We start from the raw sequence: 26,713 nt of genomic DNA, 5'->3' as shown, positions 1-26,713 counted from the left end.
AAATTTAGTAGAATTTGACACAAAAATAATCTAATTACAAAATTAAAAACAATGCAGGAATTTAATTAAAAAAATTAATAAAATTTTAGTTATAAATTCAGTAAAATTATAGTAACAAATAGAATAATTAAACTTATATTTTTTTTAATAGTGTTTATTAATAAAATTTACCAATGAAAATTAATCCAAATGTTAATAATAAATCAGTTTTATTACCAATATTAACAAAAACAAATTTTATACGATTAATTTATTTCCAATGCACTCATAGTTTTATTATTTAATTAACTTTATATATTTATATAGTATTTTAAATAGTATGTTTAAAAATTAATTATTTTAATTAAATTTATTTAATCTTTTATATTAATAATGTATAAAATTAAATTTTTGATGAATTTAAAAATATAATAGTTAAACGCTCTATTAATGGATTGTGTTCTATTGGATTATTTTTCAAATTTATGCGCAATAAATATTAAATCAATAATTAACAATTAATACTAATAAATAAATAAGTAGCAATTCAGCTTAATTAATAAATGCAGTAATTTCAACCGTCTACAGTTATTACACATCATCAAACATAGCGACCACCACCACACCACCCCCTATTTTGTTTTCTTCATTCATCCCTTTCAAGTTCCTTCTTCCCCCACTCTCACTTTACAAACCTTTCCTTCTCTCTCTATACATTTATATCTATCTATGACTCTATGTACCTTACTATCTGAAACCTGAATATCTTTCTTATTTACTTTATATATAAATATATATTTCTTAATATAAATAAAAAAGAAGGGTAACATCGTCACTTCATATTCTTTTCCTTACAAACATGGCGCACCGCCCCACTCAGCGGCGGAATCAGGCGGCGCCTCTACAATACAATCCCTCATCATCCACAGTTACCGCTCCGCCAAAGGCAAAGCACACCACCACCGCCACCGCCACCGCCGGCGCCGCCGCCGTCCCTTTTCCGTACCCGAAACCAAATCCAGATCTCATAGCACAACTATCTAGACCTAATAACCATTCTTCTTTCATGGCGAAACAGTTCTCAAGCCTAAACTTGGGTCCAAACACTCACAAAACCAAACAACACGCTCTCTCACACGCAAAATCCATGACATCATCTTGCATAGTTGATTCCTCCTCCAAGCTCTCGCTTCTCAAACCGAACACCGCCTCCAGTAACAATAAACTTGCACCGAAGGTTGAAAAAGAGGGTGCTAAGAGAAGTTCATTGGAGAAGAAGCCACAGAAATCGAAACTTCACGGTTTGTTGGCGATGAAGAACGAGAACGAGAAGAGGAAGAAGAAGAGTTCTGTGGTTGAAAAGTCAAAGAATCCTGTAGAAGAAGAAGAAGAAGAAGGACACGGTGATGGTGATAAGAGAAGAAGCTGTGTGGTTTCTTCGGTGAGTAGCGGAAGAAGGAGGTCCATGTGTGGACCCTCAGAAGCTGAATTAGGAGATGTATTTGCGATCAACGGTGTAAAATTGGTGTCAGCTGATATGCCACCGTTTATGCAGATCCACGCCGTTGATTGTGCCAGAAAGACTCTTGATAGCATGGAAAAGTTCACATCCAAGACCCTTGCACTCTCCCTCAAAAAGGTGCATATTATTTAATTTAATTTGAGTTAAATTCTGACGGTATAAAATATTTTGTTCAATCTTTATTTTAGATCACTATTAATATTGTTAATATTATTTTTGTTGATATGAAATTACTTAATTAAATACAATACACGTGTAATTCTCTTTTATGCTAAGAATGCCGAGAATTATTTTGGTCAATGAAATGAAGCGGTTGAAAATGTTGAGCAGGAATTTGATGGGGTGTATGGGCCAGCATGGCACTGTATAGTGGGGACTAGTTTTGGGTCATATGTGACACATTCAGTTGGAGGGTTCCTATATTTCTCAATGGATCAGAAATTGTACATCCTCTTGTTTAAGACCGCTGTTCAAAAGGTTAACTGAAAGAAGCTGCAACACACAGAAGAATTTTTGCTGATGCAATGCAACATCTTGGAAAGGAAAAAAGGTTAGATAGAGTAGCAGGATTCTCTTTTTGTACATTGCTTTTTCTTCAAAGATATATCATAGATTATTACTCTCATGTCTTGTTTCTGTCTAATTCTGATGAGGCCTGAAAATGTTAATGAATTCATTGTGCGTAACTAATTAATGTGGTTGATAGGAGAAATCAATTTTACAATTACTTGCATAGTGCCACAACCAAACTGTTGTATATCTATCTAGTTGAATTTTTTTAAAACGAAATCAAATTTGATTGCATATTTGTCTTCATCCTTTCTTCATTTTTCATTCAAATGTTTATGTTTGTGTTGAGCACTTGAGCATATTATTGTTTAGTGAGTCATAGGGGAACACGTGATGTTGACTAATCACGTTGAATACTTGAGTTGGTCGGCCCCAATTTTTGCTAGGGAGAAATTATCACCTTCATAAATCAAACATTAATAATTGAACACGAATGTTAAAAGAGAAAATTAGCACCTCATAGATAACGATTTGGCCAATCAGAAAAGGATTGGTGTGTGGGAGGAATATAATATTGCAATTCATTAATTTCGTAGTGATGAAAGGTCGTATGGGGGTGTGATCATCTTTGTCTAGTTAGTAATCTTCTTACGTCTCTCTCACACACACTCCTTCAATGCAAAAATCATGAAATTTTCAAATGGATTTGGGGTCCATCCCATTCAATTTTAGCCTATTTACCGGATAGAATTAGTTAGAAAAGAAATATGCCACATATGTAGAATTTATTGAGGTTGTAACAGAACAGAAATAACCACTTTAATAAATAAGCACTCTACCTTACCCCCCTCCCCCCATTTCTGGTGAAAACCATACTCCCCATTTTAAAGTATAGTGAAATATTATTAAAATGAAAAAAATGTTTTAACATTCAAATAAAATAAAACGCAGGAATATAGTGAATGCAAGAACAGAACAATTGAAAATTCCATCACGGATCCGGATAACTAGGAACATGTTGCAACAGTGGGGTTTGGCACTCGGTTTCCACTTCATTCAGTAATTAATTAATTGATGTCTCTAATGCGAAATCTGTAAAGGCATACGTAACAAGGAATATTTTATATGATTTAGCTAACATGTATATAGAAGACATAAATTAAGATTGTTAGAAAACATAAGTTTAGATTGTTAGTAATAGAAAATTTTAAATAATTTATTTTAATAAATATATAATAAATATATTGAAAATTTAAGTTTTGTATTCTTTTAAAAAAAAATTAATTAATAATTTTATCATGTGTCTTAAAAATCCAGATTAGCTAAACCCTACTTTATAATTTGTTTCTGAAATAAAATGTGTATAATTAAATTGTATCCAATTACAAAAGTGAAATTAGCTCTAAGTAAAAATAAGAGTGATTGGGCACTGATCAGAGAGAAGGGGGTTTCACTTTTCCTATTTGTAAGTGGGACAATTCGCTCAAAATTTTAAAACTTTCTTAGTTTCTTATATCTGGATCAACCTTCAACACTCGGTTAACCATCTCTTTCTACTTAACCGCGCTTCTCATGTATTTTCGGTATATAGATATTGACACTTCCTGAAGTTGGGTGTTACACATATATTGGGCTCCTTATACGAAATATGCTCATTTTCCTTATGAACTTCTTTTGTTTGGCAAAATTCCTTTTGGACTTTCAGTTGCGCTTTGGGCTACACTATTTTTTAATTATTTTTCAAAATTTTTTTGGTTAATTCGTTAATTTGCTTAAATAAATATTTTGGATTTGAATCTCACTTTTTGCATGTAGTAATTTATTAGCCAATAACAAATTCTTAAATATTTAAATTCATAGTAAATTAATCCTTAACATATTAGATTAAAAGATATGACAAAAAATAATAAATAAAAATATACTTTTAAAAGAAAAAGTTTAAAAGAAAAAGTAACGATTAGAAACCCTAATCTATCTTTCTAAGCATCTTTCTACTACTTAAAAGAGTACAAGATTCAAATATACATGTTACTTTTTAAAAACATCAAAAACAAAAATTCAATTTTTTTTTGTTTAAAAGTTAAGAGAATAATTAAAATGATAGAGAGGATTCTAAATTATTTTTCTTTCACAAAAAAGTAAGACTAAATTCAAATGGAATGCAAGTCTAACACAATTGGCAATTGTCAGCTATTGAAGTGTTTATTAGGGATGAATGTGAATTGGATCGAAAATGACCAAAATCTCGATTTGATCTACACTAAAATTGTCAGATTAGATCTGTACTAAAATTATCGGATCAGATCTAATATTCACAATTTTTAAGTTCGGATCAGATATCGGATATATCTACAAAATATAAAAATATTTTTAAAAATTTATTTTTATTAAAAAATATTATAAAATCTCTTTTTTACACTCTTTTAAACATGTTTACTCCTAAAATATTATTAAACATACTTTTTTTAAATAATAAAAACAAAATAATACAATATATATGATAATTAATAATTGAAATGAAACATAAAAAGAATATTTATTTATTTATTTTTTGCGAATCCGCGGATATGCGGATACCTATCTAAAATCTGCAATCCGATCCTTTTAGTATGTGGATCGGATCAACATTCGAAAACTTTTGAATTGGATTCGGATAAATACCGCGAATATGCGAATCGGATCTAATCCATAAACACCTAACATTATATTTAACGATAGATGTCTCAATTTATTTTTTGATAATTTAAGACTGAAAGTTCGACCACCCATGAATAAGGGAGGAGAAACTTTTGGCTTAAAAGCCAGTAAAAAACATTTGAGAATAACAAAACATAGATCAACAACAGTACATAAGCAATTATCTCTAACAAATATAACATTATAACACCCACATAATAGTACCAAAGACAATAACAACAGTCAAACCTTTAGCATTGCCGTCCACGTGAATAAATGTTATTCATCTCGACCAAAACAGAGGAAAATCACCAAGATTACTTGCACCACATTATGCTTTTTGGGCAAGTATGCAATAGCTGTTCACTTTTCCAAGTATATGAAGCTTTTATTTGATGTCACCTTCTTGACTTTAGCCAACCCTCTTTCTCCCTCTTGAACTAGTTTTGATGGATAACTCTTCAATCTTCTCACTTTCGACTGACACCTTTCTAAGATACACTAATGCTGCTTCTTCACTCTGCAGCTCAACTTCAACTGAGCTCCCATTCTCTAAGTTTTGAGAGCCCATCTTTGAATTTTACATCCTCTCCATCGCTACTATGATTCCTTCCTTATATAGCCTCTCTTTTCTTCTTGGTGAGGATCAATTTTGCTTCTCTTTTTGTTGATTTTTCTTTATAGCTCTCTTATTTCTAGAAATATTCGTAGTAATTCTTTTATCCTTCAGACGCTCTATAGCACCAATTTTTACTCTTAATTTTCTTTTAGGTTTTGGTTATTTGTACTTTTTTTTCTGCTATTGTGACATTAGGACTTACTGCAACCTTACTCTTTTGGATTTTATTACACCTAACAGATTCATTATGTAGAGTTTCATTTTTGATAGTTTCTTCAAAGCCAAGTAGATATAAGAGAGCAAAAACAGATTCATCATCATACACATTATGGGCTACTTCAACCTATTTTACTTCATTTCGGATCATTTTTTTACTTGGAACACCAACTAAATCCAATTAAATTTCTTATGTCACTTCATCCGTATACCTATCATCCTCAAATATTTAGTATGAAATAAAAAAAAATGAGAAAAAAAAAATAACATCTATCCTTTTTTTAACTAAAGCTAGATATTATTTTATTCCATAAGAAATAAATATTGGTCCACACTTGGACAACAAGACATAGGAAATGGGAGTCTCCTAATCACGAGTGAACAATAATCGAAACAAACAAAAGCTAAAAAGAAAAGAAGTAGCATATTCAAGAAGAAAAGAAGAAGAATATTCACAAAGAAGGAAGCGGATGGTTTATGAACTCTAGAGCTAATTTTTCTATCAGAGCCAGTTTTCTTAGGTGTTAAGCATTTGCCTTTAAAGAGTTGAAGATTTCTTGCAAGCCAAATCTCCCAAAGTGTGTATGCGAACTAGGTAAGAAGATTCTTGCTTTGTTATTTTAATTTAATAAAATTGAAGCTTGTTCCATGGCGGTTGGTAATGTTGATTTGCAGGAACAAGGTGCTATTTGAGTTTTGTCTAGATTGCTGCTAATGACATGTGAAGAAACAGCGGAAAGCCGATTTAGGGTGTTGGTGACATCATTGGCAAATCGACAGAATATGGGCTAATCTGGAGTGGAGTCTCTCCATGAGAGGTAAGCCATTGTGACTTAACTTCCATAGAAATACTCTAATTTTTGGAGTGTATTTGAGTTCACAAATTATTTTCCAGAATTTTCTGTCTCTAAGTCGTTATTTAACTGTTGTTCATGAACATGATAGAAGTAGAATGCAACATCATATCCTGAAGATATTGAATATAACCTATTTTTTTCCTTGCTCCAAATTAATTTATTCTCTGTTTGTGTTATAGTGGTTTGGCAGATTATTCTCGCCACCTCTATAGGATAATTGCTTTGGATTAGGTTCTGATTTCACCTTCAATCTTCCTTAAATAGTTGTTTAACCTAGATGAGAGTAGGATTTGTTGATTGGGTGTATGTTAAATGGAGGGTTATCATCAAACCAGGGATCTTCCATGATTTTGATAGTTTCACCTCTTCGTATTTACCATTTAATATCCTTTTCAAGCACCTTACGATGGGTTGGAACTAATCTTCACCTTCATAAAAGTTGAATATTGAAGTACCTGCTTCTGTAAACCTTGAAAAGTAAGGAGTGTTCCTTAGTGCTCAGCCTCCATTATTATTTCGTCAACATAGTCAGATTGAATGCCTTGAGGTCTTTGAATCCAAGTCTTCCCAGTGCTTTAGGTCTACTCATGACATCCCAACTAATCTACTACATCCTTTTCTCATTATAGTGCTGTCCCCACCAAAATTGCATCATAATCTTGTATAGTTCATCAATTAAAGAATCGGTAACTGAAAACAGTTTAGCATGTACATTAGAATAATTGAAGCAACAACCTTCAATAAAACATCCGTCCATTGGCTAACAGTAAAAAACGCTTTCAATACTGTAGTTTCTTCATTACTTTCTTCTTGATCTAGTTAAAAATAATATCTATCCTATATGAATTAAGTTTGTAAATAAAATCACAAATATAAATTGCTTCTTAAATATTCTTATGTCATTTTTAACATACTGATTCTTGATTAAATTTATACATGATGGAGTTTATCTCACATCCTATAATTGAAAAGTGCACATTTGTCATTAGCAAAAGGTCTTGGTAGAACTAAAATACAAAGTGATTTAGTGTATGTTTGGATTCACGTTGGGCAAACTGGAGTTTGAATGGAAGTGATTTTGTAGAATTGATTTTGGTTAAAAGTGAGTTTGTGCCAATATGATTTGTGTTTGGCAATTTTTACTAAAATTGATTTTGATAAAATAAATATTGTTTGGATAATATTAGTTAAAATCACTTCTAGATAAATAATTAATTAATTACTAAAAAAATATAATATTAAATTATAATATTATTTTTTTAAATATATTTAATTTTTTATATATTTTTTATTATTTTTTATAGTACTCTATTTTAATATATTATAATTTTTTATTCTTATAATAAAAATTAATATTTATTTATAAAATTAAAAATAACATATAAAAATTGACAACTTTTTAAGTATTTTTTTATAATAAAAATTAATATTTATTTATTAAATTAAAAATAATATATAAAATAATATATTTTAGTACTCTTTTTAAGTACTCTTAATAATCTTATTTTTATTATTATTTTAGGTTCTAATTTTTTACAAGTTATATTTTTATTATTCTTTATAATTAATTTTTTATTTAATTTATCATTTTTAATAGGAACAATAATATATATTATAAAAAATTAAAATAGTAAACAGTGCACAAAAATTAAAATAATTGTTTTAATATTCTCAGTATTTATATAAAAAAAATTATGGAAAAACCAATAATAACTAGCAACAACCTAAACAACCTAAGCGTGCGTTGAGTAAACGCAGAAGCTATAATTTCTTGCTTCTAGTGAACGAGTTTTTGGGATGCAGAATCACGTTGGCATTGAGAGAAGAAAAGTTGCCAAACATCAAAGAACAGCGTTCAAAGCACTGAAACGCACTTTTATCCTCTCCAACGTGTTTCACAAACACACCCTTAAAAGTACATATTCCTTAACGAAAAAACAACTATTTTTTAACTTTATACCCATGAAAGATGGGTTCCGTACATCAAAAGTATCCAAACCCTAATTTTTTGTTGACTTTTTAATAAAATTCCCAAATTATTCCCACCCTTTATCTTCAACCTCAACTCCACACCATCTCTTCTTCCCCAAATCCCAAGGTGGAGCTTGCACCAGTTTTGGACAGTGACAGCAACGACTCGTTGAACTTGTGATGACTCATCTGAACCTTTAAATAACACAATCTGAACCTCTAAATAAGGTGTGCACTCATAATATACTCCTCATTGTCTCAACAATACATCATGAGAGTTCTCTAAATTCTTCTTCTTTCTCTATTTTCTCTTAACTCACCTTTCTGTTCTCTTTTCTGAAGAGCATCTGGTACCTTCCCATGGTATCAGAGCTCTCAGGTTTTAATCCAAGGCAACTCCATGCAAATCCCAAGCTTTCGCAAACTCTATTGCACGAGCGACAATAAACACCGTCTCTTTCAAGCTCGATGATGATAACTTCGTTCCTTGGAAGTGTCAAGCACTAGCATTCATCAAATCAAACAGATTAAAGGAGCATCTCAATCCAAAGAAGATTCTGAAGCGATACAAGACCGATGAAGATCACGAAGAAGAAATTGAGCTCAGGAGTTCATCGATTGGGTATAGGATGATCAATTCCTAGTGTTGTGGTTATTTGCGTTGATCGATCCAAGCTTCACAAGTCAAGTAGCAAATTGTGAATTTGCATGTGAGATGTGGTACAAATTGGAAGATTATTTTGCAAACCGGTTGAAATCTAAATTGAAACAGCTCAAAACGTAACTCAAGACTATAAAACTGCAAGGATCGGTGGCTGATTACATGACCAAGCTTGAGAAGGTAACAAATGTCCTATCTGCCCTAGGTGTACCTCTTTTGAGTGAAGAATTTGTTGAAGCAGTGTCTCAAGGTTTAAATGAATAGTATAGTGCATTTATTACTATGATTAATACCAAATCTGATGAAATAATAGAAAGTGAGGTAGAATCACTGCTAGTAATTCAAGAAAAATTAGTTGAAAGGTTTAAACGAACTGTAATAGGAACAATACAAGTCAATTTAGCTCAGGGTATCGATCAAAAGCCACAAAATCAACAATATAACTATCAAGAGTATCAATCAAGCTTCCAGCAGCAGCATCAATTTCAAGGAAGAGGTAAGAAATTTAGAGGGAAATTTAGAGGAAGAGGAGGTTTTAGAGGTGGAAGATCTAGTTTCTGTGGCAATTCTAGGCCGCAATGTCATCTTTGTGGGAAGTTTAGACATAGACTATGGAAATGCTACCATAGATTTAATCAAGACTTCCAGAATCCTCATGAGGCTGTGACAAATGCACCACCTCCACCTTCATCCTCCTTTCACATACCACAGACTGATCAACAAGCTAGAGCTATGCTTGCAGTAGCACAGCCAGGAACATCTCTCACAAATCAAGCCTAGTACCTGGACACTGGTGCATCATATCATCTGACATTTGATGCAAATAATATGATTGCAGGCTCAGAGTATGAAGGAACAGATCAGGTGTTAACAAGTAATGGCCAAGTTATAAACATAAATAGCATTGGCAAACCCATACTATTTGCTAAGTCTAATTACCACTACTTTAAACTATTAAATCTACTACATGTGCTTTCCATCACCAAAAACCTCATTAGTATGGCTAAGCTCTTGACAATCATGTCTTCTTTGAGCTTCATCTATTTAATTGTTTTGTGAAATGTCAGGAGACCAAGAGAACTCTGTTAAAAGGGTCTCTTAGAGGAGAATTATACCACTTTGAGAATATTAGAGTGCTTGCAAAAACAGCACAATCAGATGCAACATCTCACACATCCACATTGCATAGAGTCTGCAATCTCAGTCCTTTGAATTCAGGTCCTAGTCTTGTAATAATAGGCAGTACCAATAATGTAAACACTACCTGTAATGATAAGTCAGTGTATGATTTCAATATGTGGCACAAAAGGTTAGGCCACCCCTCTACAAGAATTGTTGAAAGAGTCTTACAAAATTGTAATGTTGGATGCATAAATAAAACCAAATTTTTATCAAATGACTTACTGTGTAATGCTTACTGTCAGGATAAACTGTACAATTTACCCTTCTCAAATTTTCAAACAGTTTATGATCAACCTTTAGAACTAGTCTTCTCAGACACATGGAGTCTAACACCTATTGTCAATAGCTCAGGCTTTAGGTACTATATAATTTTTATTGATGTTAAAACTAGATATACTTGTCTATACCTCCTCCAAAACAAGAGTCAAGCTCTTCACGCATTTATTCAATATAAACTGTTAATAGATAATAAGACTGGTCATCGGATTAAAACACTTCAAACAGACAATGGCAAGGAGTACACCTCACACTCCTTCACACAATTTTTGATTGAACATGGGATTGCACATAGACTAAATTGTCCGTATATAAATCAGCAGAATGGAAAAGGCGTAAGAAAACATCGACATGTGACAAAAACTGCCTTAACACTTTTCTCACAAGCCTCCATGCCTTTTAAGTTCTGGGATGAGGCTTGTCTCACTGCCACTTATCTCATTAACTTATTGCCATCTGTCACTACACAGTATAAGTCACCATATGAGCTTTTGAACAATAGAACTCCAGATTATAGGTTCCTTAAGGTCTTTGGATTCTCTTCCTTCAACTTCGACCCTATCAGCAACATAAGTTCAATTTCAAGACCCACAAGTATCTTTTTTTGGGATACTCACCACATCACAAAGGATATAAATGCCTATGTCCCTCTGAAAAACTCTGTGTGTCAAGACATGTAGTTTTTGATGAGTCTGAATTTCCATATTAGTCATTGTTCTTTAGTCAAAAGCTAACCCCAAAGGCATCAATACCCTATATATCTCAACCTACAATAATGCCCATTACCCTTAACAAAGTCCCTGCATTACCCAACAAGCAACCAGAATGCCCTCCTGAAGCCTTGCCAATCTCAGTAGCACCAACACCACGAACCAATTCACCAAATCCTGCCACAATCACAACTTGTCAAGAGAGCCAATCTCCCATCACCCAATCAGAACCTCACAAATTACAATGCCACCCTCTCACCCGTATCTCCTACATCTGCATTACCAAATCTCACAAAATTCAAGCCATCCTCAGTTGCTCAAGCCTTGTCTTTGCCACACTGAAAGGCAACAATGGTGTAACCTGAAGGGTACAGTTTTGACAGCGATCTTAACTTGAGAAGACATCATACGATCTCAAGCAAGCTCCCCATGCTTGGTTTTTGAAGTTGAGGAGCACTCTTGAGGGCTTTGGTTTCACAAGCACCACCTCTGATTCATGTCTATTTGCCAAACATTCCTCATTCTCCATAATCTATCTTTTAGCATATGTCGATGACATTCTAGTTATAGGTACTACTGTAAGTGAAGTGAACAAGCTGATTGTTGATTTGACCAAGGTCTTTACACTCAAGGATTTGGGAGAAATGAGTTTTTTCCTTGACATTGAGGCTAAGAGGTCAGCCATAGGCTCCCTAGTGCTTAAGCAGTCTAAGTATGTACGAGATTTACTCATGAGGGCTGACATGGTTGATGCTCAGCCTATGCCCACTCCTATATGATGAACATTCTCAAACTTGATACATCTAGTAAGTCTTCGATAAGCCATCGCTGTATCGCTCTGTGGTAGGTGGATTACAACACGCCACCATCACAAGATCGGACAATGCGTTTACGGTGAACAAGGTCTCTCAATTTTTGCACACTTCCTTAGAGCAACATTGGAAGGTTGTGAAGAATATTTTGCAATATCCAGCAGGGACAACAAACATGGGTTTAGAGTTTCATAAGAGTGAGAATTTTAGAATTTTGGCATTTTGTGATTCTAATTGGGCAACAGATCCGGTGGACAGAAAATCTCACACAGGATACTGTGTATTTCTAGGCTCGAATCTTATTTGCTGATCAAGTAGAAAGCAGGTTTTAGTGTCCAGGTCTAGCATTGAAGCAGAATTTAGGGCATTGGTTGATGCCATGATGGATACCATGTGGTTGTAGAAGTTGCTATTTGAAATGCATCTTCCTCTAGGTACAACACCTACTTTGTTCTGTGATAATCAAAGCACCCTGTTGATGAGTCAAAATTCAATCCACCACAGTAGATCAAAACACTTCGAAGTTGACTTGCACTTTGTTCGAGACAGGGTGATTCAGCAGCAGGCACATGCTATGCATATTCCTTCCTTTGATCAAATTGCGGATACTCTTACAAAACCGTTGTCTCATGATGTATTTGTGAGATTTAGAACCAAACTAAGGTTGGTTTGACAACCTTCCTCAGTTTGAAGGGGATATTAGAGATAAAGTGTAGTTTGTGCTAAGTGTAATAGGGTTGTTAGTCAGTTAGAGAAAGTAGTTAAATGAGGATAGTAGTGCTAAACTTGTGACTAATTAGTACCACTATATAAGGCATGTATCAATGTAATAACAAGGTGCATACTCATAATGTACTCCTTATTTTTTCAACAATACATCATGAGAGTTCTCTAAATTCTTCTTCTTTCTCTGATTTCTCTCAACTCGCCTTCCCGTTCTCTTTTCTGAAGAGCCTCTGGTACCTTCACAAGGTTGAAGATAAAGGGTGTGGTAGTTTAGAAATTTTATTGAAAAATCAACAAAAAGTGGGTTTTGATACTTTTGTCGTACGGAACCCATCCTTCATGGGTATAACGTTAGTTTTCTTATATAATGGATACTTTTGTCAACGTTTGCAAAATTCCTGAGTGCAAATGATTGTTTCTCCTTCCTTAATTGTGCACCAAATCAATTTATTACTTAATCAAATATGTAGTAAATTTGTATTTTGCTTTTCTATGTTGTTTGCAAATTGCAACTAGGATCTCTCACTTTTGATATTTTCAACGATCAAAACACTAAAATTTCTTTTTTTTTTTTTTGATACTTTTGTCATATGAAACCCATCTTTCATGGGTATAACGTTAGTTTTCTTGTATAATGGATACTTTTGTTAACGTTCGTAAAAGAATTCATGGGTGCAAATGATTGTTTCTCCTTCCTTAATTGTGCACCAAATCAATTTATTACTTAATTAAATATGTAATAAATTTGTATTTTGCTTTTCTATGTTGTTTGCAATTAGGATCTCTCACTTTTGATATTTTCATAGATCAAAACACTAAGATTTTTTTTTCTTTTTTTTCTCGATAGTTGAACAAAAACACAAGAATGCATATACAATAATTACCACAGAAATAATAACTCCCAGCCAAAGACCAAAACTCTATGCTCGCAAATGTTAACGCGTTTTGAAAAAAAATAAAGACAATGATATTTTTTGAACTCTAAAATTTAAATTTTAAATCTTAAATTATAAACCCTAAACTAAATCCTAAAATTCTGAAGTTTAAACAATAAATTCTAAAATCTAAATAGCCATGGAATAAAATTTAATAAATATAAAACTGCAATTTTTTAATCAATAAAGAATGTAGTACATCTTTGTTGATAAAAAAAAGCATTGAAGTGTATTCATCACTCGCTATACTGCACATAATCAAAAGAAGGGTAAATTATTAAAACTGTACCCAGTTTTTAAAAATACAAACAAAAATAACCTCACTTTTCATAATGGCAAAAATATTTTTAAAATACTATAATATGCGACAAATATAATAAAAAATAATAATATTATTTATAGGTGTCAAATGAATTTTGTTCTTAGATTTTTCTAAAAGTAAAACAAAAAAGTTGAGATAAAAATTTGATCTCTAGATTTTTTTTAAAAGTATTCTTAGTTATTAATAAAAAATACAAAAAAATTAGTTATTAAAAAATTGACCAGATTTTATTTTAAGCATAAATGGTCTCATTTTTAATTATGTTTACAAAAAATTATATCAAAATTTAATTTTTATAATATTTTTAAAAAAACATATATTTAACATTAGATATTTTTATCGTAAACAAAATAAATTTTTTTCTGTCTTAAAAAATAAGACAATTTTAGTAGTTCACGCTCAAAGAAAAGAAAACAAAAGCCAAAGTTTTTATTTGACGAACAGTAGCTAAAGCACTCAATTACAGCAAAAAAATGGAGTTAATTCTCAGTTAATCCCTGAATTTGTATGTGAGTCTCAATTTAGTCTCTAAAGTTTCATTTGCCTCTATTTAGTCTCCAAACTTTGTAAATGTGACTCACATTAGTCTCAGGACAATCCCGACACGTAAATGTTAATGGAGCGCTGACATGGACAACCAGACGCCACGATTGAACTTGTAAAACAACATCGCTTTGGTTTTGATGCTCAAATAGCTAGCGGTATTCACAGGTTTGGATAACCCGATTACCCATCTAAACCCGATCCAAACCAATTAAATTGGTTCTGAAACTGAGCTCACACTGTCACTTACTCACTCAAGCGGCAAATCGGTGATCTCTTACTCCCCCTCCCTCACAGTAGCGGTCCCTCCTCATCGGCGTATTCTTTCCCTCCCCACCACGGTCATAGACCTAAACTTCTTAGCAAACTAAGCGCCACCCACATCTGACACTAAAGACTTAGGAAGTGATATAGTCACACCTAAATCCTTAAGTGTAGATAGGTAGACTTCTGCGACCTTTGAGTCGGCGATACAAATATCGTTGCCAAGGATAGCATACTTATAAAAGCGCTTTCCCGGATATATCTTATCCGCACACCACCAAATGGTGGGACAGCGTAAAGAGCAGCCACGAAGTGAGATATCCAAGAGGTTGTCCTGATCCTTGGGCTGATAGTAAAGTAATTCGCTCTTGAATGACAGGTCTACTCTCGGATACAAAGGTTCTCAACGCCGAAAGTCTTATGGTCCAATGGTCCACAAGAGAGAATCACTCTCTCCTAAGGAGCTAGGCACTAGATCACTCACTCAAGGCAGCAACCGTCCTCTGTCACCAGCAGCAACGTCATCGTCTCCGGCCAGGCTAGACTCACGTATGTCGTCCTTGCTTGCATCGTCCAGTTGTCAACAGTGCCTCGTGGTTGTTATTTCCTCCGATCTGTGGTGGCTGTCTTCTTCGGTGTGTGGTGGTCATCTTCTATGCTGCGTGGTCTTCGTCTCCAACAAGCTTTCGGTTTTTTTTGTCTTTCCCTCTATTGCTTGCCTGAGCCTGTGAGTTTTTCTGTTGTTATAAAAAATTGGTCTCTATTTTATTTAATTATGATCTTTATTTTTGTTTAATTATGGTATCTGTTAAGTTCTCTTAATATTTTTTGTTCAATTATGGTCTCTGTTGTTAAATTGTTATACAAAAAAATTGGTTTGTTTTGAGAATTTGAGATTGTTTTGTTATAAAAAATCTGTGTCATAAAAAGTTGGTCTGTTGTTATAAAGAAAAAAATTTTGTGGCTGATGTTCTGTTATTTTTTTGCAGCTGTACAATAAAAAAAACTAATCTTACTAGTGACATTATCATTAGAAGCAAATCCTCTCCAGTAACTTATGTATTATGGCAATTTCTTATGTATTTGGCTATAATTGTGGATTATTATGGATATTTTGTTATTGTTAGATTATTATTATTGACTTGTTAATTGATATTACATATTTATAATATTTACAAAAATTCAAAAAAAATTCTCATTTTTTTAATTTTAATTTAATTGAGTATCCAATTATCAGAACCAAACTGAATTGACCTGATACAAAAAAAAAAAAAAACCGACTATACTATGTGTACACTAAAGTCGGTCACCAGTATAAAATACATGTTAGAATACAAACACATTTTAAAAATAAATTAAACCACATATGTATTTATCCAAAAATACATTGGTAGCTGATTTTAGTGGTTGATTTTGGTGTACGAATAACATTTTTGAAAAAACACAAAACCAAACCAACTTGAACCAATTAAATCCAAACTAATTCGATCCGTGAATACCCTTCTTACAAATAGCCCACAAGACACTATATCACTTGATGTAAGAGAAAAGGTTTCAATAAATACCATTTAGGATATTGTTTTACACCCACAAATAGCCTATGTCAGCATTCCGTTAACATTTGTGCACTGAAAATTATCCCAAAGACTAACATGAGTCATATTTGTAAAATTTGAAAATTAAATGGAGACAAATGAAACTTCCAAGACTAAGTTGAGCAGATCAGGACCAAGTTAAGGATTATTTAAAAAAAAATGACGACGAAGCCAACAGAATCGTTCAAGCATACACTCTCTCACAAACCCTAACCAAACAGAAGCGCGTCATTTTCGCTGTCAAGCTCTTCTTGAACGGCCATCTTCTGGTGTCCACGTCAATAGAGAAGACCCTCCACACTTACACCTTCACCAACTCAGGCTCTGAGTCCAAGAGCTGACACTATTGCTGATGCATGAGAAAACTCATGCTCTAAGTGCAAAGTTGATGACGATGATAGAGTAGAGTTGAAAGAGAGAACGGTTAGAACATGCAAAGATAAAAAAAATAAAAGAATGGAATTATGGATGAATCCCATCTAATTTAGTTACACAAAGGTATTTATATACAGAATAAAAAATAGTAACTAACTTCTAACTAGGACTAACAAACTTAAGTTAACTTCTAACTCAAGTTAAGCTAATTAACTCTAATATTTAAATATCTAGCTGCAATAAACTAAGTGAAGCAGTAGCTAGTTGCAGCATAACTAACTCCACACATATAATAGTTAGTTTTGCACGCACTAAGTCAGCTCCTCTATCACTACTGGCTGAGCCTTATTGTCCACAATGAGGAATATGAGGGCCATGAGCAGGCCATCTCCAATCTGACTTTCTCCTTAGACTCTCGCTTCTTGGTCTCCACCTCCGATGACAAAACCCTGAGCCTCTGGGACATACCAATTGGTTCCCTCATCAAAATCCTCCATGGCCTCATCAACTACGTCTTTTGTGTTAACTTCAACCTCAATCGAACGTCATTGTTTTTGGTTCCATCGATTAGACCATTAGGGTTTGGGACGTTAAGTCCGGTATGTGCCTTAAGGTCCTTCCAGCACATTACAATGGGCTCTGCAGTATTTGGGATGCTTCCACTGGCCACTGTATGAAGACTCTCATTGACGATGAGAACCCTTCTATTTCCTTTGTCAAGTTCTCCCCTAATGGCAAGTTCATCCTCAATGTCACTTTAGACAACACACTGGTAATTTTTTTTAATTTTGTTGGAAAGAAAATTTGTTTATTTTGGTCATTTGATTGTAGAAGAATGGTGTTAGGATTGAACTTGAATGCCATTGGTTTTCAATTTGAGAGTTTTAGCTTAAGCTTTCTAGAATGCTAGGTCTCTTATTAATTAAGTGTAGTATGCATATTTGGTCTTAGGAGAAAGAAGCATATAAAAAGTTTCTGTATTTTGGTGAGGGCTCATCATATAAAATTGTATACCATTTGGTCTTGGACTTAAGGAATCATGAATGGTGTAACAACCCAATTTTCAGTATGTCATGATTATATTGAAAATCAAGCGTCACTAACTTTCTTTCTTAACACTTAACTAAGTATTTATTATTGAGCCTGTAATTGTATTAGCGCGCGATCGAATTTATTGAAAAAACTGAAATAATTAAATAAGTATGATTAAATAACACAAACATCAGAGATAGAGATAATATACATCATACATACTATTTTCATATATATATATATATATATATATATATATATATATATATATATATATATATATATATATATACTGCCATACAAGTCATAAGTTAGCGTACAGCCCTTCACATCTTGTTACTATATACATAATCAACACTCTGGGCCCTGGTCCATATAAGAAGCCCCTAAGCTGGTGCCCAAAAGCTAGCCTAGTCAACTATACACACCCTACTCTCTCAATGAGTCTAATCAAAAGTGAGAGACTAAACACAAAAGCTAGACGAACATAAAAACTCCCAAAAGCCTCATTCTCAGCTCTCAAGCATCAACTGTCATCGTCAGAGGAAATTTTGATCACATCTGATGGGGAAGGAAGGAAGGGGTAAGAACTGGGGGTTCTTAGTAGGGTCGAGGGTAATCAGTTAAGTCAGGATTGTCACAGTTCAATTAATTCATTGTCAAATATACAAGAATCACAGAGAAATAACCAGTCACAATATTTCAGAATACCATTAAGGAATACACAAACACAAGAAGAGAATCACAAATAATTCATATTATCAAGTAAAATGCAAATGCACAAACAAGGATGATGTATGCCTAGTCCTATCACAGGTAATGAGCTCATTTGTCGGTTTTGACCCGCACTTGACGCAATCCAACTCGCAAGTCGGATAAGGCATTCCAGCGATATAGCCTCTGCAAGTTTCTACTTCTTGCAGGCACTGATTCTCCAGCTGAAGTATATCGAACATGACCTCTGCAAGTACTTGCAGGCGCTGATTCTCCAGCTGAAGCATATGACCCTTTCTCCTGGAAGCCATTCCATAATTATGGGTGTCCCTACATAATCATTCACATACAAAGTCCACGGCTTGTTAACATTTATCCTTCGGCAACATAACCATACTATCGTCACCCTCTCGTGACCTCCCCATAATCACACGTGCCGATTTATCTTCTCTTTTTCTTCAGTCTTTTACTTATTTATCTTTAATAGTTCAAACTATCTTCACACTATTCTCTCATCATCCACTAAGTATTTTATGAAAAGATAATCATAATATTCTTTAATTAAGTCAGTGTTCTCTAAAACTTTTAAGATTACTCTATTTACTACTCTTTGTTTTATTCTTCATAATACATATAAGAATATTCTTATAATATAATATCTTTGATAAATAATAATTATAATAATAATTTACTCTAATGTAAATGAGTAATTTTAAGCAAATATTTAAAATAATATTTATATACTCTTAAAAACTTATTTTATAAAATCTTATTTTCAAACTTTTATTAATTACTTTCTAAACCACGAACTCCTTAATATTTTATTTTTGACCTCAATATTTTATAAAATTATATTTAAACCTTCACCTTTTGTTTCATATTTATAAAAATAACCCTGAACTTTTATAAAATACCCGTTTTATCTCCGAACTTTATTTATTACCCAAAATATCTGAAAAACTTATATAATTATAATATTAAAATCAATATTTTCATAAAAATATATTTATATCCCCAAAAAAAATTATTCATGGCTATTTCTTCTCTTCACAAAGAAACAAAATGCTTCTTATTTTCTTTTCAAAATTTAAATTTAAATCTTAATCCGTTCTTGAGTTTTACGGTTACCGATTCGTCGTAACTTTTATATGATCACTTAGCCACTTAAACCTCATCAAATTTTACTTAATTTTTAAAATTGTGATAGCCCAAATTTCGTCGATGCATCACAGTTTGGGCTGCTCCTCCCTGGACGAACCATCATCAATCACTAATTATTAAAGTTTCACAAGAACTCAACATAATCTCAAGCAAATTCAATCAATGATCAATTACAATATCAATTCACTTATCAAATATAAATTTAATCGGTGAAAATTTACCAAAACACTACCTCCGTACTGTAACACTCTACCACACAGAGCTTTACGTTTAAGTTTATAAAACAGAGGCGGTGAGGCATTACGACCTCTAAAAATAAAATATATGTATAGATATAGTTGAAGAAAATGTGTAACTAGGAGCCTTGAAAAAAAGTTTAAGCAAAAACCGCAAAAAGAAAAGCGCGTCACACTTGAAAGTGTAAAACTGGAAAACAGATAAGGATAAGACATGAAATATATAAAGGATAGAATACCAAAATACAGAATAGCAAGCTCCGGGCTCGACCTGCGGAGGCAAGGCCGACCGGAATATAAATGCATATACATATATACATATATCCAAAATACATAAAAGGAGAGTCTAAGTACATATATATAAACATGGCCTAATACAAGATATAAATCCCCGAAAGGACCAACTCCGCTTGCCACAAGAAGCTCCAGACGCTCACCGAGGTGCATCTCGACCTACATTTAAAAAACAACAACATATGTATAGAATAAGAACCGGAGGTTTTTAGCATGATAATGGTGCCCACATACATAATATGTAAAGTCCCAGGAAAGCCAGAGGCAATCCTAGAACTCCAACAGTTAGATTTAAAGCTTAAAGTTAAAGTTTAAAACCATAATACAAGGTGAGCTATCTAAGGTTTCTAAGTCTAACTCAATCCTACTTATTCCCTCAGCTTCTCGCCTTCCTCCAATCCTCTAAAACTCCAGTGCACAGACAAGCAATACAAACAAAGCAAACACAAGTAGGATACAGATACAACAGGTAGCAAATATAGCAGGTAAGCATAATAATCACATAGGCAAACCCAATTAATGCACAATCAAACAAAACACACATATGCATATGATGTATGCCTGCCCTATGGCTGATGAGTCTCATCTGTCGGTTATACAGCTAACTCGACATGTCCGGTAGCTAACCCAGGCATCATTCTCTTGAAAACTGATGAGTGGTACAGTACCACGATCCTCACCTTGTGAGCGGTAAATTACCTCAATCCCCACTATATGTGAGCGATAAACCACCTCGATCCCCATAGACGTTTTCAATTAGAAAACAGAACACATGTTAGCGGTAAATAACCACAATCCCCACAAAATAATTTCATATCAAATCTGGTGGGCGGTAAATAACCACGATCTCCACAAAATAATTTCAAATCAAGTTCATTCTCGTCATCATATAGTATTTTACTTCATTCAAAATAATTCGTTGTCATTATCCTCATTACTTTATACCCCATTTCATTATCTTCATTCATATAATCTCGGCATTTAGTACTTCCCAAACCACAAATCATTATTTCTAAACCTTCCCTCACCGTTAAGTTAACTACTTCTCTAGGTTCCCCCCCTAAGATTAAAAACTAAATTAGGGACTTTAGAAAGTAACTATAGAGGTTTGAAAAATTAGAGGAATAGTCAATAGTTCAAAAATAGTGAATTTCTATTAAAATAGTAGTTTTGGAGATTTACAGGTTTGCTGGGAAGGTCAAACGGTGAAAAACATAGTTTTATGTGAAAAACAGGGTTTGTGCATACGCATACTTGCTGTGCGTACGCACGCAACAGAGTGCCTTCCCAGCTTGTGCGTAAGCGCGCGCGCGCGCACACACACACGCACACACAAGAACTTCCAATTTTCTGCAACTTAGCCAAAATTCAGTTTTCTACACCCAACTTCTGGCATTCATAACTTCCTTTATAAAATTCCAATTTTCTCAAACTTTAAACCATTTTAAAGCTCATAAGATTGTCTTTAATTTGAATCAAAATCCACTCGAATCCAAAATTCGAGACTCAAGTTATGGACCGTTGAAGTTCATTAAAAATATGTATTTTGCCAAAAGAGTTATAAACCTCTATTTTCCAAATTCTCATTTTCAAGCCAAACCACTATCAACCAAAACACTTCTAAAACACTCATAATCAATACCAAATGCTCGTCAACCTTTAATCAATCATTCAACCATTTAAACTATTCAATTCTCAATTCCTCAACTCATTCAAGGTTCTAAATTTAATATACTTCAAGTTAATGCTCATCAATAACATCTATCAACACGATTCCTATAACAAACTTAACATGTTCACAATCAATTCATCACTTACCACTTTTATACAGTTCCAACCAATTCCTAAATACCAATTACCTCTCTATCCTTCCTCAGTCATTTCACACCTTACACAATTCAATTCTCAATTCACCATTCATAAATATCTCGAACCCTCATATACAAATCATATACAACAACATGTCAACATATCAATTCATTCAACCATTCAACAATTCTCATCATTAATCACTAATAATCAACAATTTACATAGTTCAACTTATCATATGGTTAACTAGCCTAAGTTTTCACGCGACATTACATATTACCTACGAGAAACCAAAATCATACCTTGGTCGATTCCTCATAAATCCCAAAACACCTCAATTATCTCTGTTCCACCACCGTCCAAGGCTCCAACTCCTCTCCAATCATAAGATTCAGCTCCCAAGGTTCAAATTCCACAAGTTCAACCACCAATTGGACTTTATACCAACATAATTCAATCTAATTCCACATGTATCATTATAATCAATCTCAAAGCTCACAATCTCAATAATCCACAAGAGGGTTTAGGGTTCTTACCTTTCTCAAGTATTATGGGACCAAAACCCAATAATCTCCTCAAGCTAGTTTGATCCTAAAATGGCAAAACATCACAAATTTCAATTCCAAAACCTATGAATTTCGAAAATAAAGAGAGGAAGTTTGGATAAAAAAATAGATTTTTTACCAAATTGGTTAGCGAGTTTTGTAGAGCTCGATGCGGTGGTCGCGTGATCACAAACGGTGCGACTATCGGAACTTCGGATTGAAAGATATGATGGGATGAAACTTGGGGTTAGGGTTTGAAGTTCTTCCCCTTCTCCCTTTATGTTTCTAGCGTGAAACTCATAATGTGGGGGGAGGGAGTGGCTGAAGCCATTCACTAATGTGATGTTGGGTTGGGCCTTGGGTTTGGTTTGGATCCGGTTTAATCGGTTTGGCCTATTCGGTCTAATTTTGGACTAAATTCTTTAAAATTAGTGTCAAATTTTGTATTTTAATTATTTCTACCTCATTAAACTATAAAATTTAAGTTTCTAATTTCTTTAAATAATAATTAATTTATTGGATAATTATTTATTAATTTTGCGAGTTTTACACGTACAAAATCAAAACAACAGAAACTCCGGAGAAGCTTTTTGACCGAACTGCTGAAGAAGAAAACGTCAGAAATCGTTTATGCCTCCTAGAACTCCAATTAGCCAAATTCAAAGGGAAAGGGAGCTACGTCACCATCAAATTTTACCGAACAAAAATGACATCAACGTGTAGAGGAAGAAGATACGAACATTTTTATCAGATTAAATTTTTTTTTATTGAAGTTACGGATCACAAGAAATCGGAGCCAAAAATTGATGGGAGGTCACGGTTCATATAAGAGCACTCTCAGTTTCTCTCTTTTTTTTCAAGCTCTAACTCAGTGGTGAATGAAGGGAAAAGGGAGATGATTAGGGGATAATAGTAATGAATGAAAATTTGTGGTGGTTAAAGCATCATTAGGTGTCATTGGTTATATATATATACACATGCATACAAGCCACGTTTTCAATTTCTTTTCCTTTGGTTCCCTTAATGGCTTCGGCCTATTGAATGGAACTAATGGCAATGATAATGATTAATGATAATATAGTGGCTAGGTGTCAAGTTTCTGGAGCTGCGGAGTCAGCAGTTCAAATTATAAATATCGTAAACGAATAATTATGAAAACTGAATATGTTAAAACATAAGTAATAATATATATAGGGTTAAATATACATGAGTTACTAATATAAATGACATTAGAAACTTAAGGATAAAAGATATTTGATGAAATATTAGTAACTCTAAACTTTTCAAAAAATACTGATAATTACTTATATCGGCAAATATCGGACTTGATAATAATAATAATAATATTATCTAGACTCTATTATAATTATAGCATGTAAAATAAATTAATAACATAATAATAAAATTATATTATCATTTATTTTACTTCAAAATTCGGAATTGACTCAAGTTATAAATATCGTAAACGAATAATTATGAAAACTGAATATGTTAAAACATAAGTAATAATATATATAGGGTTAAATATACATGAGTTATTAATATAAATGACATTAGAAACTTAAGAATAAAAGATATTTGATAAAATATTAGCAACTCTAAACTTTTCAAGAAATACCGATAATTACTTATATCGGCAAATATCGGACTTGATAATAATAATAATATTATTATCTAGGCTCTATTATAATTATAGCATGTAAAATAAATTAATAACATAATAATAAATTATATTATCATTTATTTTACTTCAAAACTCGAAATTGACTCATCGAAATAAAACTAATCGCTGAAAATAATATTTTTTAAAATATATCGTATAAAACCTATAAAATTAGTAAATAATTAGTGAATAAATTAATTATTAATCCAAGAAATTAGAAGATAGAATTTTATAGTTGAGTGAGGTAAAATTAATTAAAATAAGAATTTTGACACTAATTTTAAAGAATTTGGCCCAAAATTAGTCCGAACGGACCAAACTGAATGAATCGAACCCGAACCGAACCTAACCCAACCCACTATATACATGAGCTCAGCTCATTTTCTCTCTCCTCTACATGCAAACGCTGAAGGTTCAGCAAAGAGGGGGAAGAACATTCCCAAAAGCTTCCAACCCTTGGCTAGATTTCAATTCGCCATAACTTTCAATCCGGAGCTTTGATTGACGAACCGTCAATAGCCACGCGTTCGTCTCGGAATCCTCTACGAAACCCATTCAATAATTTGGTAAGGAATTCACTTTTTATTACCCAAATCTTTTCTTTACAGTTTCGAATTTGAGGGGTGTGAAAATTGAGAATTTATATGATTTTGGTATTTTAGATTCGAATTAGCTCGCAAGAATTAGCGGGTTTTGTTCAGTTGAGACATGAGTAGGTAAGGACCCCAAGTCCCTTGTTGATTTGTAAATTATCAAGCTTGAATATTGTTTATAATGATATGTTGTGGGATTAGATTGAATATTATTGATTTGGAACACATTGATGAAGTTGGGAGCTTGAGTGTTGGACCTTGATGGCTGGAATTCAATTCGGAGAGGTTTTGGGGGCTGTGGATTTGTGCGGAACGGTGATAATTGTAGTGTTCCGAGCCTTACGAGAATCGGCCAAAGTATGGTTTAGGTTTCTCGTATTTAATATATAATATCTTGTGAAAACTTAGGCTAGATGACCATAGGATAAGTTTGGATTGAAGTCGGTTGTTGATTTGATTAATGAACATATGAGTACTTGTTATTAATGTTGTTGAGTTGAGTGGTTGGATTATATGTTGTATGACTGATGGTAATTGTAGCGAATGATGAAGTTGATGAGACTATGTGATGTTTGATGATGATATGGATTTATGATGAAATATTGAGTTAGTATTGAAATGTGTTTTGAACTTGATTTATTGAATTGAAATTGATGAAAATGGTGAATTGATAGATTATGGAGTGAATAAGGAGGATTGAAATATGATTTGGGAGGGTATGATGCTGTTATGATAAGATTTGGTTTTGGTTTTGAAAGGATTTAAAATTAATATGTTTTGAAAGTTGAGGTTTGAAATTTTAATGAATTCTTTAATTTTTGATAAACTTCAACGAGTCATAACTTGTCGTCCAGACCTCTAATTTTTATAAAATTTGTCTAGAATGAGTACACCGTTCGAAGAACGGATGAAAATATTTTAAAACGAAAAATTTATGCACGTCGGAAGTTTGGTGTGCGAAAGGCAAATTCTGCAACACTTAACAGCTTTTGGCATTTTTGGGAGGCTCGCGTACGCAGGGTACATGCGACGCGGCCGTTTGGTTCAGCCAGACGTGCTCGCGTACGCGGGAGTATGTCGCGTATGCGTGTTGGAAAAATTTACACTTCCACGTATGTGATGAGCGGATAATTTATACGCTTTTTGGACATTGTTTTTAGTATGTTTTTAGTAGGATCTAGTTACTTTTAGGGATGTTTTCATTAGTTTTTATGCTAAATTCACATTTCTGGACTTTACTATGAGATTGTGTATTTTTCTGTGATTTCAGGTATTTTCTGACTGAAATTAAGGGACTTGAGCAGAAATCAGATTCAGAGGTTGAAAAAGGACTGCTGATGTTGTTGGATTCTGACCTCCCTGCACTCAAAATGGATTTTCTGGAGCTACAGAACTCGAAATGGCGCGCTTCCAAGTGCGTTGGAAAGTAGACATCCAGGGCTTTTCAGTAATGTATAATAGTCCATACTTTGGCCAAGTTTAGACGACGCAAACTGGCATTCAACGCCAGCTCTCAGCCCAATTCTGGCGTCCAGCGCCAGAAAAGGATCCAAAACCAGAGTTGAACGCCCAAACTGGCACAAATACTGGCGTTCAACTCCAAGAAGGATCTCTACACGTGCAACACTCAAGCTCAGCCCAAGCACACACCAAGTGGGCCCCGAAAGTGGATTTATGCATCAATTACTTACTCATGTAAACCCTAGTAGCTAGTTTATTATAAATAGGACCTTTTACAAGTCTTTTTGACCATCTTTGGATGCCTGGTTCTTAGATCAGAGGGGCTGGCCATTCGGCCATGCCTGGACCTTTCACTTATGTAATTTTAACGGTAGAGTTTCAACACTCCATAGATTAAGGTGTGGAGCTCTGCTGTTCCTCAAGGATTAATGCAAAGTACTACTGTTTTCTATT

At 33.4% G+C, this 26,713-nt stretch overlaps 1 protein-coding gene across 7 annotated transcripts; it reads left to right on the top strand.

Annotated features, from left to right (window-relative positions):
* Positions 1-607: 607 nt before the first annotated feature.
* LOC107633823 (uncharacterized) lies at positions 608-26,713 on the top strand. 7 transcript variants are annotated; one of them, XR_015902409.1, is made up of 4 exons: positions 608-1,618; positions 1,832-2,051; positions 6,198-6,340; positions 26,070-26,713. XR_015902409.1 is itself a non-coding variant. In XM_016337423.3 (2 exons), the coding sequence occupies exons 1-2, from the start codon at positions 839-841 to the stop codon at positions 1,985-1,987; spliced, it is 936 nt and encodes a 311-aa protein (XP_016192909.1). In that variant the 5' UTR covers positions 608-838; the 3' UTR covers positions 1,988-2,305. The 7 variants fall into 7 exon arrangements, 1 of the variants encoding a protein (XP_016192909.1); XR_015902406.1 differs by lacking the exon at positions 26,070-26,713 and adding an exon at positions 15,771-15,922; XR_015902408.1 differs by lacking the exon at positions 26,070-26,713 and adding an exon at positions 15,161-15,713.

The sequence above is a fragment of the Arachis ipaensis genome, chromosome B1, assembly GCF_059453495.1.
Source record: "Arachis ipaensis isolate K30076 ecotype BB chromosome B1, ASM5945349v1, whole genome shotgun sequence".
NCBI lineage: Eukaryota > Viridiplantae > Streptophyta > Magnoliopsida > Fabales > Fabaceae > Arachis > Arachis ipaensis.
This window is presented reverse-complemented; position numbering and strand designations above follow the sequence as displayed.